This window comes from Calliphora vicina, chromosome 5, assembly GCF_958450345.1.
Source record: "Calliphora vicina chromosome 5, idCalVici1.1, whole genome shotgun sequence".
Classification (NCBI taxonomy): Eukaryota; Metazoa; Arthropoda; class Insecta; order Diptera; family Calliphoridae; genus Calliphora; species Calliphora vicina.
In genome coordinates this window covers 111492105-111509687 of record NC_088784.1, presented here as the reverse complement: position 1 = coordinate 111509687, position 17583 = coordinate 111492105, and the positions used below count along the sequence as shown (strand labels likewise).

The 17583-nt window shown below is 28.9% G+C and overlaps 1 protein-coding gene across 4 annotated transcripts in view; it reads left to right on the top strand.

Annotated features, from left to right (window-relative positions):
* The first annotated feature begins 12334 nt into the window (after positions 1–12334).
* Aldh-III (Aldehyde dehydrogenase type III) overlaps positions 12335–17583 on the top strand; it is a 32034-nt gene continuing 26785 nt past the window's right edge. For 2 of the 4 annotated variants that reach the window (XM_065513641.1, XM_065513642.1), the window contains exons 1-3: positions 12335–12350; positions 12442–12550; positions 12610–12675. In XM_065513641.1, the coding sequence (XP_065369713.1) occupies positions 12475–12550; positions 12610–12675 (142 nt within the window). In that variant the 5' untranslated portion in view covers positions 12335–12350; positions 12442–12474. Of the gene's footprint in view, positions 12351–12441; positions 12551–12609; positions 12676–17583 lie in introns of those variants that run through there. The other 2 variants (XM_065513643.1, XM_065513640.1) reach the window with 1 other exon arrangement.

Here is a 17583-nt window from a genome sequence, read left to right as displayed (position 1 = left end):
AATAAAAATCATTGTCATGGATTTAGAGACTGTTTGGGTAAAGCTCTACGTTTAAAAACAATAATGTAACCGGTTTAAAATTCAAATATTTTTAATTAAAAAAAGGAATAATAATACAAATCTGTTTACAAGAATTATTAGTATATTATCGATATAAGAGGAAAGAGCATAGAGAATAGACATAGAGCGGAAACTCTCCTTTCAAAGACCTAACTCAGTTGTCAGAAACCTAAGTGGTGAGAATGTATTAGTAAAAAAATATGTAAAAACAAAACCAACACTCGTATGTGTGATTATTTTTAGTAATTTGTTTGAGTTTTTTTCTAGTTTCCGCTCTATGTTTCTCTATGGGAAAGAGTATTAATTTGTTATTGCATTTGTCATTTCTACAATATTCATTTTTGCCAGGTGCGGATCCAAGGGGTGAAAAAAGGAAATTCCCCCCAAACCGAAAAGTTTTCATATAAAAAAGGAAAAAAGCTAAATGTAAAATAAATTTTACTTTATTAAACCAGGTCCCTCTCCCAAATGGTTGACGTGGATCCATGTCTGATTCATGCCAACCTATAGAATACATGTATAAGTATCTATATAGTGGTTCCACATAGAAAATGGATTGGATTTAACGATGTCTGTATGTCCGCCTGTTAAATTTTCTCAACTCTAATAACTTACTGATAACGAATTCGCCAGCTTGGTAATGTATCACCATTCAAACGAGCTAAAAGCTAATATAATTGGCATGGCGTGACATTGGAACCCAATGCCTTGGTTACACGCTTCTGTAAAAGGTCTGATAGAAGGCCTTCTTAAGAAGACATATAAGTAGGTCTTCCGTTGAAGGCATGTCAGGAGTTATTAAGGAAAATATTCTTAATGAATTCAGCATATAAAACCTAAAGAATGGACTTTAAAGTTTCACGTGTATAGTTTTATATATTAAAATAACTACTTGAAAATATCAAATTTTTTAAAATACTACATGTTTTAGTTGATTTTTTACCTTCCTCTGGTTTCATGCAACGGTTTACAATAAGCATTTCAAAACCAATGTTTGTATCTTAAATAAAGATTTTTAATGAAATTTTGAAGGAAGAGTGTAATGAGTATCTGATCTTATAGAATGTGTAAACATGTCCTTTATAAGGCCTACAAAGTGAAGCCCTAGAATTTTTTCCCGCTGGATAATTATAAATTAAAATTCAGAACATATTTACATACATACATTTATAGTTCGGCTACTGGTCAATAACTAACCCTAAGTGAAATATAGTTTTTAGGTTTAAGCGTGCTGTACTGGCTGACTTATAGAATAATGATCAGCAGGTGTATTACGGGTGAGTAAGAAATTAATTTAAGTAAAAATTGAGCATAAGGGAACGATATGAATGCGAAATACATACTCTGTATACCTGTATATAAGTATACATACATACATATGTATGTATGTATGTATTTATATAGAAAAACATTTTAATAATAGTAGACGGCCCAATGTCGCACGCACTATGCATGATGTACATAAGTATGTATTTATATTATAAATCAAGATGTTTCTTAACCCTTTAAATGCCTAACAGTCATTTGAATTTCATATGTATTTATATTTGACAATAATAATTTGTTAAACATTCTTTAATATATCTACTCGTTTTTAAAATAAATATTGGTTTAATGTTGTTAAAATGTGAATTACTTAAGGTAGGCTCACACATGACAAATATTTGACGACAAAGACGTAACCATTAAACAAAATACATTTGAATTCTTTTACTTATTTCAAAACCTTATTTTACTTAGGATGATTCAAAACAAAAAATTTAGTTTTCTTTTATTTGATGCTGTTTGATCTTACAAAACATTTGTAAGAGTAAACACGTCAAACAAATTTGTGCTTAAAAAGTGGTTAAGCTTTTTTGAGTAAATATTTGCCATGTGTGATCCTAACTTTAGTTTATAATCCCATAATGTTGAATTAAATTCAACTAAGAATTTCCAGATCAAAAATTTGTAAGTAATTTAGGTATCAAATTTATTGAATGCGAATCTTCTTCTTAGCAGATACTTTTGATATTGTACTTGTTGTTACTTACATACATACATTCATACATACATCCTTCCAACTTAGAACTGTTAGTCCCAGTTAAGTGATTAACAAAACAACACTTCCCAACACGACTGCATGACACCTCTCAATGTAATTCGCAGTAAATGTTAGAGTTATTCGTCTGTTTATTAACTCTGCCAACATTGACGTTGATAGACTGGAATATCGACTACAAACAAATATCATATACATACGTATGTATGTATTTATGTGTTTGTATATACATTAGGGTAGTTCAAGTTTTCAATATTGAAATTTCCAACTAATATGAAAACTTCCATCATTTTGAAACAGCGTTTTTCAATATTTTTGTTAGTTGATCTTTAAGGAATCGATGCTATCTATTTTGGTATCGTATGAAAGTTCCATACCAGATTTTCGAAATAAAAAAATAAAAAAAATTCTTCTTCTCAAAGTCTTTATTTGAAATGAATTCATAATAATGAATGATTAAATTTTTGTTAATTCAAAATCTAATAAAAATTTAATTAAAATATTTTTCTTCAATCAATTCATAATAATGAATGATTAAATTTTTGTTAATTCAAAATCTAATAAAAATTTAATTAAAATATTTTTCTTCAATCAATTACCCCCTGTCTATACCTGATAAATTTATATCATGATAAACGTCAAAATGGTTGTCAAGATAAAAAATTATCATGTATACTCTTTTGCTCAGACAACTTTGTCTTGACAACAAACGTTATTTATTGTTATGATAAATATTTGTTATATTTTTGTTATAAATCATTTACAAAATAAATTTAAAAAACTGACTGATTGAAGAATAATTTGATCATTCAAACGCTTTTACGTATTATTAATTTGGAGTTAATTAGAAATAAAATAATGTTTTAAATAAAAACTATTGCAAAAAAACGAAATAAAGTCAAAATTGAAACTTAAAAGTATATGCGGGATTTAATGTCAAGTGAACCAGGATGAAATTTGCACCAAAATTAGTTCTGTTGGATAGTAATTCAGACACAATTTTTCAACAAGATCGTTCGATAACTTTCAGGTGTTTTTTCTCATCCATGTAACTTATTACCTAATGTTCTTAGCAAAATGTGTACCAAATCGGAAGACATCGATTTCAAAAGTTGGTTCACTTGACATGAAATCAATCCCCATATACATACATACATATATATCGCACTTGATCAACAAGAGGATATTAACTCAAAATTTTCGTAGAGGCCAAAAACTGTTTGTGGTTACATTTTATGAGAATTTGAAAATCCGAATACATCATTAGTAAGCATATTCCATTTAAAAATATATTTACCTTGTTTTTCTTTTAAATTTTTACAATTATTGCAAAACAAAATCTATTTTGTGAAAACCTGTGTTTTTTTTTAAGATATAGGGACCTTTCGGACCAGTCTAATATTTCGTCCCAGAGTTTGCAAACGATTAACTCTTCCATAATTTAGTACTTTAGAAATTTCCATATAACGATGAACCACTCTAATACTCCATCCATACATATATTCATATGTATTTAGTTAATTCAATACAATTAAGTAAAAATATATACCCAGCAGTTAAGCAAGTAGTCAATGTATGTATCCCTTAAAGACAGTAATTGTCACAAATGTCTTATCACTTGGCTGACTCCATTTTATATATTTTGGTCATTTGACACGTGTGTGCACTTTGCAGAGAGTGCAGAGAGAAGACAATTGGTTACTTTATGCATCCCAAGTAATCTAGCGTGAAGACAATTGTCACTTAAGTGTCTCTAAGTAATCTAGAGTGTAGTCACTTTAAACGTTTTTTGAGTAATTCGTACAAACTGGTTTTTTACAAATTGTGTTAATATAATTTTCATACAGTTTATTTTTATTTTTGCTTAAGTATACTGATATCCCATGTAACATAGCATGAAGTCAATAGTTACTTTAGTGTCTCTTAGTAACCTATGGTGAAGTCACTTCAAACTTTTGTTTTGTACTGCACTTTATTTTACCCACCAGAAGCGTTGACTACTTTCGATCAGCTATCCGATAGTCACATTGTAATCAAAAGAGCTTAGGACATGCACGAGTTAAAATAACTAGTCAAGTAGCTGATCAAGTAACCAAGTTACAAAGCTAGTAAGGTAACTGACGCTATGTAACCATTATGTGAATTCAATGCGTTGGCTACTTTGGACCAGCTATCGGACAGTCCCATTGTAATCAACAAGAGACAATTGACCCCCTGCTTAGGACATGCTCGTGTTAAAATGACTAGTCACGTGGCTATTGAAGTAACTAGCTCCCACCCTAAATGATGGGTAAAATCACTAGTTCGGTACTGTCTCCTAGAACTGCTGGGTACATACATATCTACATACATACAAACATACATATGTAAATAAATATTTCGTAGATGTACGAATGAATGTGTGTATTATTGTATGTAAATAAAGTACTTACGATACGATACAATATTAAAACGAAACGAGAGAATTGTTGTTGTCTGTTTTGTTTTCATATTAACAACAACAAAACAACAAAAGTCTAACAGTAACAACATTAGTTTTAAATGTGATAGCGCAAAGGAAACATTTAAAGTCGTTCTTTAAAAAAAACAACCAATTATTTCTATTCAATTCAGTACAATTCAATAAAAACTTTGTGATAACCAGCGATTAAGAATTATCAAATTGCTGATTTTCTAAACTTTTTATAAGAAACCAAAAAAAAAAAAAAAAAATAAAGAAGCCAATTTTTAGATTATTAAGTGTACAACAAATCCCCTAATAGAGTTTTCAAGTGCAAGTACAAGGCAAAGTGAGTGAGTGAGTGAGTTTAGAGTGAGTGTATTGCAAGTAAGATTGGTGTTCATTAAATACTTCTGTATAAGTTAAAAATGTACTATATTTTTAATTAAAATGTAGCTTTTAGTGGTTAATTTCGTTGCTGGTATTTTTATTTAATATTTCAAATAAAGTATTTTTGATTTTTATTATAATTAAGTGTAACTAGGTATTTGGATGTGCAATAAACATTTCATTATTTATAAATATTTATTTGTTGGATGGGTGTACTAGTTTGTAACGTATTCGTACTTTCAAAATCAAATCATACGTGACGTTCGTTTCTTAAGTAACTTCATTATCATGTCCATATAAATATTTTGTTATTTATTTGAATTTTGGCATTATTTTACATTATAAAATATATATGTAGATATATACGTTAGTATGTAGCGTTATACACAATAAAACAAATTTTTAAATGTTTTTTTAATAATAAAAAAATGTGCGAATACATAAAAAACACAAGTTCTAGTGTCTTTTCCTTAAATTTCGAAAAAATTTGTATGAAAAACACTCAGTTTTTAAAATTCTTTCGAATAGTTTTCATACAAATTTCGAATCATTTTTCTTTCGACATCGTGAAACAGTTCTTTAGATCAATTTGCATAGTGGCTGTATTAAAAAATGGAAATAAATTGGTAATTTATAGTCCGGTTATTTATAGTCCGATTTATAAATATATAATATTAAATTTGTAATAATAAAACTCCGCACCTCGGATATAAGCAAAATTTCAAAATAAGCAAAAAAAAAAACAAAGTAAAGCGTATCCCAGAGATAGCGTTCTGCATCGATCGAAATAGTAGTCGGACGGGGCACGGTCTGGACTATAAAGCGGGCAAAACTTCCCAACCACTTAATTCTAAATACTTTTTAACAGGTATTGTAACATGTGGCCGAGCGTTGTCATCATGGAATATTACGGTTTCATGTCTGGCCGCATATTTTGGGCGTTTTGTCGGCCAAAGCTCTCTCGACAGCTCATAATAGTTAGAAACATTTTGCATCTACCAAATACAGATAGTTACCTTAGCGCTATGGTTGGTTGACCGGGCTTCGCATACGATCTCTTACGCTTCATATTATCGTAATGGATGCATTTTCGGTGCAAAAATGATTTTGTTTTATAGCGTTCAAGCATTCCAGGTCTCTCGGCTTCAATTCGAATGGTACCCAATTTCCTGCTTTTGGATGAATCCTGCTGCTCGCAAACATTTTGAAATTGTTGCATGAGTAGCTCCAATGATTTTACCAGCTCTTGTTGAGTTTTGCAACAATCTTCATAGAGGAGTAATGCCTCCAATTCTTGGTCTTCAAAATTTAGTTTTAAGGGAATTGACACAGAACTAGTCATTTTCTAGCTCTAAATATGTACATATGAAAGGGATATGTCACTTTATCATGGTGTTGCCATAGAAAACAGACTTCTTTTCGACACTATGATACAGATCACATAACAAACACAAGCGAATTTGTTCATTGATTAATTGCTAATATAAACCAATTGATGTCAAAGTGTTTATTTGTTCGAAAGTAGAAATTTTAAGTAGCATCAGAATGTTCCACAATGTGAAAAGTGCTGGAAAATAAAAACTCTAATGTAAATTAGCCATTTGTTTGCTCTATCAATAAAACTTAAGTTAATTTAAGTATAACTTTTTTTACCTGAGCAAAGTACGTTTCTGTGTTTACTTATTAATCAACTGCAACTTCGTATTATTTATTCGCTATAAAAAGATTTTACTGTCTTGAAATGTAAATAAAAAATATTTTTGTTAAATATCTACTCTTACATATGAATATACATACACATACTTATTTAATAATATTCTATTATTTGCCCTTTTGATATGGATTTTAAGTATTCGCACGCGATTTCTCATTCGCAAACAATATTATTTATTAGACGTTTAGGCATTCGCCAAACAAACATTCGTTACTTCCCTAATACATATTTTATTGATTTTCATGTGGTCACATTATAAAGTTGACAAACATCACTTCTGAGTTCATATTTCCATAATGCAGGATTGCTGATACCAAGTATAATTCAAGGGAAAAATTCTTACAATTGAATGTTTTACCAATTGTAAAGACCATCATTATTTGTTTATACGAATGAATGAGCAAATGAAAATACAAGTTTACAATTCAAGTTCAAACGTGAATGTTCATGCAAGCATACATATGAATATGTACATATGTATATAACTTACTTATCATGACATATATTTTTAAGGTTTACTAAAATGCTTTAGTACTGACAAAATCTACAAATGGTTTTATGATGTACAAATATATGTACATATGTATGTCTCTCTGTCTGTGAAACTACTCACTTAATTCAGAAACTTTGAAACTTAAACTCAAATTATCTAAAGTTTAAGAGAATCGAATCGATATTTACCTTTATATTTCTTGATTATGGTTAAATTATTAGGTTATAAAAGAACGTTTTACGTTGTACCGATTAAAAGCTTTGAATAAAGATACTTCAAAACTCTTGTTTGGATATAAGACTCATTCCCTCCTTATTTTATTCATTAGTTTAAAAATCTATAATAAAAATGTTGTCATAAAATAAATTAAGCTCTGATGGAAAAATTTACCTCACTTCTGTATATCGGTGGATGTTCTCTTAATTCATATCAAACTAAAGTAAAATATGTGATCGTTAATAAGAGGCCCTAGTCGAAAAAGGACAAAAATCTTTGATCACTCTATTTCCCACCAAATATCGATTTTTATATGAATAATGTAAAATCCCTCATATTTCGTTAATAAGAGGTCCTAGAGGAAAAAGGACAAAAATCTGTGATCACTCATATTTCCCACCAAATATCGATTTTTACATGAAAAATCTAAAATTAGTCATATTTCGTTAATAAGAGGTCCTAGAGGAAAAAGGAAAAAAATCTGTGATCCCTCATATTTCCCAACAAATATCGATTTTTATATGGAAAATCTAAAATCCCTCATATTTCGTTAATAAGAGGTCCTAGAGGAAAAAGGACAAAAATCTGTGATCACTCATTTTCCCACCAAATATCGATTTTTATATGGAAAATCTAAAATCCCTCATATTTCGTTAATAAGAGGTCCTAGAGGAAAAAGGACAAAAATTTGTGATCACTCATTTTCCCACCAAGTATCGATTTTTATATGACAAATCTAAAATCAGTCATATTTCGTTAATAAGAGGTCCTAGAGGAAAAAGGACAAAAATCTGTGATCACTCATTTTCCCACCAAATATCGATTTTTATATGGAAAATCTAAAATCCCTCATATTTCGTTAATAAGAGGTCCTATAGGAAAAAGGACAAAAGTCTGTGATCACTCATTTTCCCACCAAATATCGATTTTTATATGACAAATCTAAAATCAGTCATATTTCGTTAATAAGAGGTCCTAGAGGAAAAAGGACAAAAATCTGTGATCACTCATTTTCCCACCAAATATTGATTTTTATATGAAAAATCTAAAATCCTTCATATTTCGTTAATAAGAGGTCCTAGAGGAAAAAGGACAAAAATCTGTGATCACTAATTTTCCCACCAAGTATCGATTTTTATATGACAAATCTAAAATCAGTCATATTTCGTTAATAAGAGGTCCTAGAGGAAAAAGGACAAAAATCTGTGATCCCTCATATTTCCCACCAAATATCGATTTTTATATGAAAAATCTAAAATCCCTCATATTTCGTTAATAAGAGGTCCTAGAGGAAAAAGGACAAAAATCTGTGATCACTCATTTTCCCACCAAGTATCGATTTTTGTATGACAAATCTAAAATCAGTCATATTTCGTTAATAAGAGGTCCTAGAGGAAAAAGGACAAAAATCTGTGATCCTTCATATTTCCCACCAAATATCGATTTTTATATGGAAAATCTAAAATCCCTCATATTTCGTTAATAAGAGGTCCTAGAGGAAAAAGGACAAAAATCTGTGATCACTCATTTTCCCACCAAATATCGATTTTTATATGACAAATCTAAAATCAGTCATATTTCGTTAATAAGAGGTCCTAGAGGAAAAAGGACAAAAATCTGTGATCACTCATTTTCCCACCAAGTATCGATTTTTATATGACAAATCTAAAATCAGTCATATTTCGTTAATAAGAGGTCCTAGACGAAAAAGGACAAAAATCTGTGATCCTTCATATTTCCCACCAAATATCGATTTTTATATGGAAAATCTAAAATCCCTCATATTTCGTTAATAAGAGGTCCTAGAGGAAAAAGGACAAAAATCTGTGATCACTAATTTTCCCACCAAGTATCGATTTTTATATGACAAATCTAAAATCAGTCATATTTCGTTAATAAGAGGTCCTAGAGGAAAAAGGACAAAAATCTGTGATCCCTCATATTTCCCACCAAATATCGATTTTTATATGAAAAATCTAAAATCCCTCATATTTCGTTAATAAGAGGTCCTAGAGGAAAAAGGACAAAAATCTGTGATCACTCATTTTCCCACCAAGTATCGATTTTTGTATGACAAATCTAAAATCAGTCATATTTCGTTAATAAGAGGTCCTAGAGGAAAAAGGACAAAAATCTGTGATCCTTCATATTTCCCACCAAATATCGATTTTTATATGGAAAATCTAAAATCCCTCATATTTCGTTAATAAGAGGTCCTAGAGGAAAAAGGACAAAAATCTGTGATCACTCATTTTCCCACCAAATATCGATTTTTATATGACAAATCTAAAATCAGTCATATTTCGTTAATAAGAGGTCCTAGAGGAAAAAGGACAAAAATCTGTGATCACTCATTTTCCCACCAAGTATCGATTTTTATATGACAAATCTAAAATCAGTCATATTTCGTTAATAAGAGGTCCTAGACGAAAAAGGACAAAAATCTGTGATCCTTCATATTTCCCACCAAATATCGATTTTTATATGGAAAATCTAAAATCCCTCATATTTCGTTAATAAGAGGTCCTAGAGGAAAAAGGACAAAAATCTGTGATCACTAATTTTCCCACCAAGTATCGATTTTTATATGACAAATCTAAAATCAGTCATATTTCGTTAATAAGAGGTCCTAGAGGAAAAAGGACAAAAATCTGTGATCCCTCATATTTCCCACCAAATATCGATTTTTATATGAAAAATCTAAAATCCCTCATATTTCGTTAATAAGAGGTCCTAGAGGAAAAAGGACAAAAATCTGTGATCACTCATTTTCCCACCAAGTATCGATTTTTGTATGACAAATCTAAAATCAGTCATATTTCGTTAATAAGAGGTCCTAGAGGAAAAAGGACAAAAATCTGTGATCCTTCATATTTCCCACCAAATATCGATTTTTATATGGAAAATCTAAAATCCCTCATATTTCGTTAATAAGAGGTCCTAGAGGAAAAAGGACAAAAATCTGTGATCACTCATTTTCCCACCAAATATCGATTTTTATATGACAAATCTAAAATCAGTCATATTTCGTTAATAAGAGGTCCTAGAGGAAAAAGGACAAAAATCTGTGATCACTCATTTTCCCACCAAGTATCGATTTTTATATGACAAATCTAAAATCAGTCATATTTCGTTAATAAGAGGTCCTAGAGGAAAAAGGACAAAAATCTGTGATCCCTCATATTTCCCACCAAATATCGATTTTTATATGGAAAATCTAAAATCCCTCATATTTCGTTAATAAGAGGTCCTAGAGGAAAAAGGACAAAAATCTGTGATCCCTCATATTTCCCACCAAATATCGATTTTTATATGGAAAATCTAAAATCCCTCATATTTCGTTAATAAGAGGTCCTAGAGGAAAAAGGACAAAAATCTGTGATCCCTCATATTTCCCACCAAATATCGATTTTTATATGGAAAATCTAAAATCCCTCATATTTCGTTAATAAGAGGTCCTAGAGGAAAAAGGACAAAAATCTGTGATCCCTCATATTTCCCACCAAATATCGATTTTTATATGGAAAATCTAAAATCCCTCATATTTCGTTAATAAGAGGTCCTAGAGGAAAAAGGACAAAAATCTGTGATCCCTCATATTTCCCACCAAATATCGATTTTTATATGGAAAATCTAAAATCCCTCATATTTCGTTAATAAGAGGTCCTAGAGGAAAAAGGACAAAAATCTGTGATCCCTCATATTTCCCACCAAATATCGATTTTTATATGGAAAATCTAAAATCCCTCATATTTCGTTAATAAGAGGTCCTAGAGGAAAAAGGACAAAAATCTGTGATCCCTCATATTTCCCACCAAATATCGATTTTTATATGGAAAATCTAAAATCCCTCATATTTCGTTAATAAGAGGTCCTAGAGGAAAAAGGACAAAAATCTGTGATCCCTCATATTTCCCACCAAATATCGATTTTTATATGGAAAATCTAAAATCCCTCATATTTCGTTAATAAGAGGTCCTAGAGGAAAAAGGACAAAAATCTGTGATCCCTCATATTTCCCACCAAATATCGATTTTTATATGGAAAATCTAAAATCCCTCATATTTCGTTAATAAGAGGTCCTAGAGGAAAAAGGACAAAAATCTGTGATCCCTCATATTTCCCACCAAATATCGATTTTTATATGGAAAATCTAAAATCCCTCATATTTCGTTAATAAGAGGTGCTAGAGGAAAAAGGACAAAAATCTGTGATCACTCATATTTCCCACCAAATATCGATTTTTATATGGAAAATCTAAAATCCCTCATATTTCGTTAATAAGAGGTCCTAAAGGAAAAAGGACAAAAATCTGTGAGCACTCATATTTCCCACCAGAGGAAATATGAGTGATAAAGAGGATAAAGGACAATAATCTGTGACAAGAAAAGTAAATATTTCTATGGTTCTATTTTAACATAACGTAGTCACTGATATGTGATAAATATTATCGCTTCATCGTCGCTACATTTACAGTAATTTGTTTTTGGAGCCATCCTAATGTTTGTGTTAATAACAGTCTTTATTACATTTTAGTTTAAAAAAAGAAAAACACTTAATAATTACTTTTACACTTTAGAAAATTTTATTTTTAAAATTCTTTAAAACACTTTTTTTTAATTACAGAAGACTCGTAAAAGTATGTACTTCTTTCTATCCAATTGTTTATTTATACATATATTTGTTTTTTTTGCAAATGTACTTTATAATTACATGCATTTTTTTATTAAAAATTCTTTGTACTTCTTTATTTGTAAAATCTACAAATATAAAAAATTGTGTGTGTTTGTTTACATTGAATTTTATTAAGTTGCTAATTAAATATTAAAAATTCATTTTGAGAAAAGGTGCATGAAGTGACATTCAGTATTTTTTTATTTTATTTTTTATTTTAATTATTTGTTGTAGCACTACTATTGTTAGCGAATTTCAAGTCAGTTTTATAAAATCAGCAAAAATTAAAGGTTGTCTAAATATAAATCAACCGTATAAAAAAGTAATGCAAAGAATTTTATATAATTACAACTATGTACACTCAATCATAAATTCACTTCACTTCACTTTAATTTAATTTTTCTTATTTTTAGTTGCAATAAAGTTTTAATAAAATTATTTTAAAAATGACGGATCAAAATGGCCATATACCGACTAACTCAGCTCATACTATCCTGGATATACCCACAATAAATGGCGTCGGTATGTAATTAATAAAATTAAGGATTAATATTGATTAATTAATTATTTATTTATTTCAGGAACAACATCAGTCATTCAATTGAACAAAAATGTACCGTTTGAGAAGATCGAAGTGATTGATATTGGTAAGTAAGCATTTGTACGTAATTTGTGGATATTAAAAAAGCAATAACTATTTGGACCTTGAAGTTAAAATGTATTAGGGCAAACAAAAATATGCAATATCATATTTGTGCTTGTATAATTTGCAAAGACCAGGCGGGTTACTCCCTAATTGGTTTCAAAAGGAAATCGTTTCCAATTACAATGTATTTAGTACACAATTTCGAACAATTCCGTTTTCGGATTGCGTTAAGCAATAACCCCCTCAGGCGTAGATCCAGCTCAACCATTTGGAGGGGAAATAAATGAAAATTTCTTTATTTTTTCCTCCTTTTTTATATTACAATTTTGTGGTGGAGAGAGGGAGATACATTTTCTTTTTTCACCCCCTGGATCCGCTCCTGGTATAGACATACAACTTTGGACAAATGTTATGGCAATATTTGTATATATTTTCAAGTAAAATTTGTATAATTGGGGAATTGAAACGGTCTGCTATTAGGTCGTATTGTCATAATGTCGTAAAATATTTTTTTAGTTTAAACAAATTCTTGTTGTGCTGCTAACAAAAAAGTGTTATTTTATGACAAACCAATAAACATAGTTCTAAAAGTCTTATTAGTTTATAACTTTTTTTGTTTGAAAAAAAACACAAAATTTTATTTAAATTAAAAAAAATATTTTATGACATTATGACAATACGACCTAATAGGAGATCGTTTGAATCCCCCAAATGTCTAAATTTATTTGGGGTATTCACACGGTCTACTATTTGGTCATATTGTCATAATGTCCTAATATATTATGATAGTTTAAACAAATTTGTTGTTGTGTTTCAAACAAAAAAGTTCTAAACTAATAACACTATTTGAAATATGTTTATTGTTTTGCATTAAAATAATGATTTTTTTTGTTTAAAACACAACAACAACTATTATAATATATTAGGACATTATGACAATATGACTAATAGCAGACCATGTGAATACCCCAATTATAAATTATTTCAAATATTTTTATTTTTTTCTTAAACTGGAGGTATTTAAATTTAAACAATGTTAATTATTATTTTATATGTCGCTCTTCATTTAAGTGATAACCGGAATTTGTAGACAAACATATATTTAGAGAAAGACATTTACTTATAACACAATTATTAACTTATAACTGTGTTTCTCCAGATATTTTCCCAAAATTGGTACATTTTTGATCCGAATATAGGTCGTCATTAAGCTATAGTTAACCAAATTCCAAATTTAGAGCCACACTTTTGTTTCCTCTCTTTTTCTTTGTTTTTACTCGTAATTATGGTTGGAGATACAATTTTGAATGAGATTATCTAAATAATTTTAACCCATTTTCGACTTTATCTTGGATACTTATGGACCGCAGAGACACATAAAGATTTTAGAATTGTTTTTAAACATTTCTTAAATTTTAATTTTTATGTCTCTCGGCGGGTAGTTTCATGGGTATTTTTTCGTAGATTACGTTTTTGCTATACGCCTGTTGACCAAACAAATTTAGCCACCCTACTGTATACTCTTTGGAGAGAAAACGTTTCATTTAATAAGTTAAATGTACTTTGTTTATTGTACTACATACTTATATATAATTTATACATATAAATAATTGTCTCATAAGCAGGTTCTCATGGTTATTTTTTTTATTTTAATTATAATTAATACGATATTTTGCTGACTTGTTCCGTTAGAATAAAACAGGCTCTAATAATATTATTTATTCGGTAAATGTTTATACAATACACAAATATACATAAATATGTTGTTAAAAGTTAAATAATTATCATCAAAGTGCAATGAAAGCATTAAGAAAATATACATATATGTACTTATTAGATCCATAGCTGGATTGAAGAAATGAAAACCTCTTTTGTGTGTGCCCCAATATGGCCTGAATTATTTTGTATTTGGGAATTGTGAGATTTTCAAATTTGTTTCCCACTATATAATTTTAACTTAAAGTTCTATATAACTGTAAGATTTCGTTCAAAAATATTTATAATAATCGATTTTTGTAAATATTATAACGTTTTTCGAAATCGAATTAAAATTCACAAAAGGTATTGATTAAGATTACAACAGAAATCAACAATTTAACTTCAAACTAATTTTTCCAAGCCACTTTAAGATATTTGATAGCTTTTTAAAAATTGATTTATGTAATAAATCCTCCCAGTATTCTGGAGGAAAATGAATAACTTTTTATAAAATTTATTCGATATAGAATTTGATATAATCATTGTTGAGAATGTGTGTGTTTTCCTATGTAGAGTGCAGAACGATAAAGAGTCGATAAATGGTTATTATTTCGATTCTTATTTTTATTGCAATATTAAAAATGATATCGAAAATTATTCTCCTTTTCCATAAAATATTAAACGATCCAGATTTTCGATTTTAATCGAAACATAATTTTTTTAATAACAAAAAGTGAAATATTTTTGATTTTTTTTTTTTCTTTTAATAATGAATATTTCGTCATTTATATCAAAATCCGGGAATTCGTAAAAATCGATTGCGTTATTTATAAGACTAAATCACATTTCAAATTTATTGTGAATCGTTTTAAATTTGACAATAGGTTCCATGTAAGGCTTACTCCCTAAAATAACTTACTGCCTTACTTCATAACAAATAATAAACTCGGAATAACGAGAGTACAAAAAAAGTTAAGCACGGGTTGTTCGGATTTAATTTTTAATTATACATAAGGTTGTTTACTGTTGTCCTGTAGACACTTAGATGTAGATTTTGTAATGATCGACCTATAATTGACCTTATGTTATGGGCCTACTTCTGAAAATCTCTTTAACTACCTTAAATCTCTGTTTTATGATAATAAACATTTTTAAGTAGAAATTTATAACCGGTTATGGCCAATGTTCAAAATAAATAAAAAAAATTCACTACCAAGTACTATAGTGATCGGTGCACAGTTCCGATACAAGACCCACGCTTTAACGGACATATGTAAATATCATACCAATGGTGCTATATCAAATTCAGCACAATTCAATTGTTTATTCCAGAGTTTAAAATTACTACTATATTAGTCAAAAAATTGCAAAAAAATTCATAATTTTACATGAAAACTGCAACAAATATTTAACAAGATAATATTTCATTGTATACATACTAAAAATATAAATACTATTTTCCAATTCCATATATGCACAAGCTTCATGGTAGAAATATTTGTCGCAGTTTTTCCAAAAATATTTTGCCTTACAAAATATTTTACGTTGGAGCTAGAAGACAAAATGAAAATTTTGCATTTTTAAATCTTTTGCTGCCTAAATATATGTATATTTTTGGTTAGCAAAAACAAATGAAATTGCTTGTGTATAAAATATACAAAAAAATTACTACAAAAACATCATACATGCAAACAAATTGCAGCGTGAAAACCATAAACTGCAAACGATATGCGCAGTGAAAAATTCAAACAATGAAAATATGGAAGATGCTAAAAGTAGACTGCCAAACCATACGAAGTTGAAAAATGTAAAATACGAAATTGTGCAAAGTTAAAAATGTTTAAAGCGAAAATGTTTATTTTTAAAATATTTCCGCCGCATATATGGTTTTGTTTTGCCGCATATAGTCATTGAGTAGAAAAATGTGAAAAAAACTATGAAGTTGATTTGGGTGTACAAAATAAAAATTGTATTGAAATGTGTGTTAATAAAGAATTTTAGTGCAATAAAATAGAAGTTTTATTTTTTGAGGTATGTAATTGTATGTATTGTGAAAGATAAATTAAATTAAATAAGATTCTGGACAAAGGATAGCTATTGAATTTTTTGATTGATTGGCTTTTTTAATACGAATTCAAATGTATTCATGCTGGTGGTAATAGGAGTCCAGAAAAATTAGTAAGAAAAAAAATAATTTTGTATGTAAAGCGGTTAAAAAAGGATATATAATGCAACAACAAAATGTGACAACAACAGCCAAATACCATAAATAACAGGATCATTCATTTTATGAATAAAATCTATCATAATAAAGTGTTGTACATTCAAATGTTTCCTTTCGTAAAATTTGCAACAGGAGAACAAACAAAAAAATAAGCAGCATAGAAAATAATTGTGGAAGAACAATTTTATGTGTAAGATATAATCCTTTTTTCTCCTGCTACAAAATCACTCACGATCACGACTGAACCTATTTATGTATTTGTTTATGATTTTTGCATAAATTGTTGTTGTATGTACACACATCCAGCAATTTTATATCATAATTACCTACTTGTGTGTATAAGTTGATGTTGTTGCAGTTAATTTCCTTTTGCTACTGTTGTAATTATACCTGTGCCTTTTTTGCATTATATCTTACACATAAAATTGTTCTTCCACAATTATTTTCTATGCTGCTTATTTTTTTGTTTGTTCTCCTGTTGCAAATTTTACGAAAGGAAACATTTGAATGTACAACACTTTATTATGATAGATTTTATTCATAAAATGAATGATCCTGTTATTTATGGTATTTGGCTGTTGTTGTCACATTTTGTTGTTGCATTATATATCCTTTTTTAACCGCTTTACATACAAAATTATTTTTTTTCTTACTAATTTTTCTGGACTCCTATTACCACCAGCATGAATACATTTGAATTCGTATTAAAAAAGCCAATCAATCAAAAAATTCAATAGCTATCCTTTGTCCAGAATCTTATTTAATTTAATTTATCTTTCACAATACATACAATTACATACCTCAAAAAATAAAACTTCTATTTTATTGCACTAAAATTCTTTATTAACACACATTTCAATACAATTTTTATTTTGTACACCCAAATCAACTTCATAGTTTTTTTCACATTTTTCTACTCAATGACTATATGCGGCAAAACAAAACCATATATGCGGCGGAAATATTTTAAAAATAAACATTTTCGCT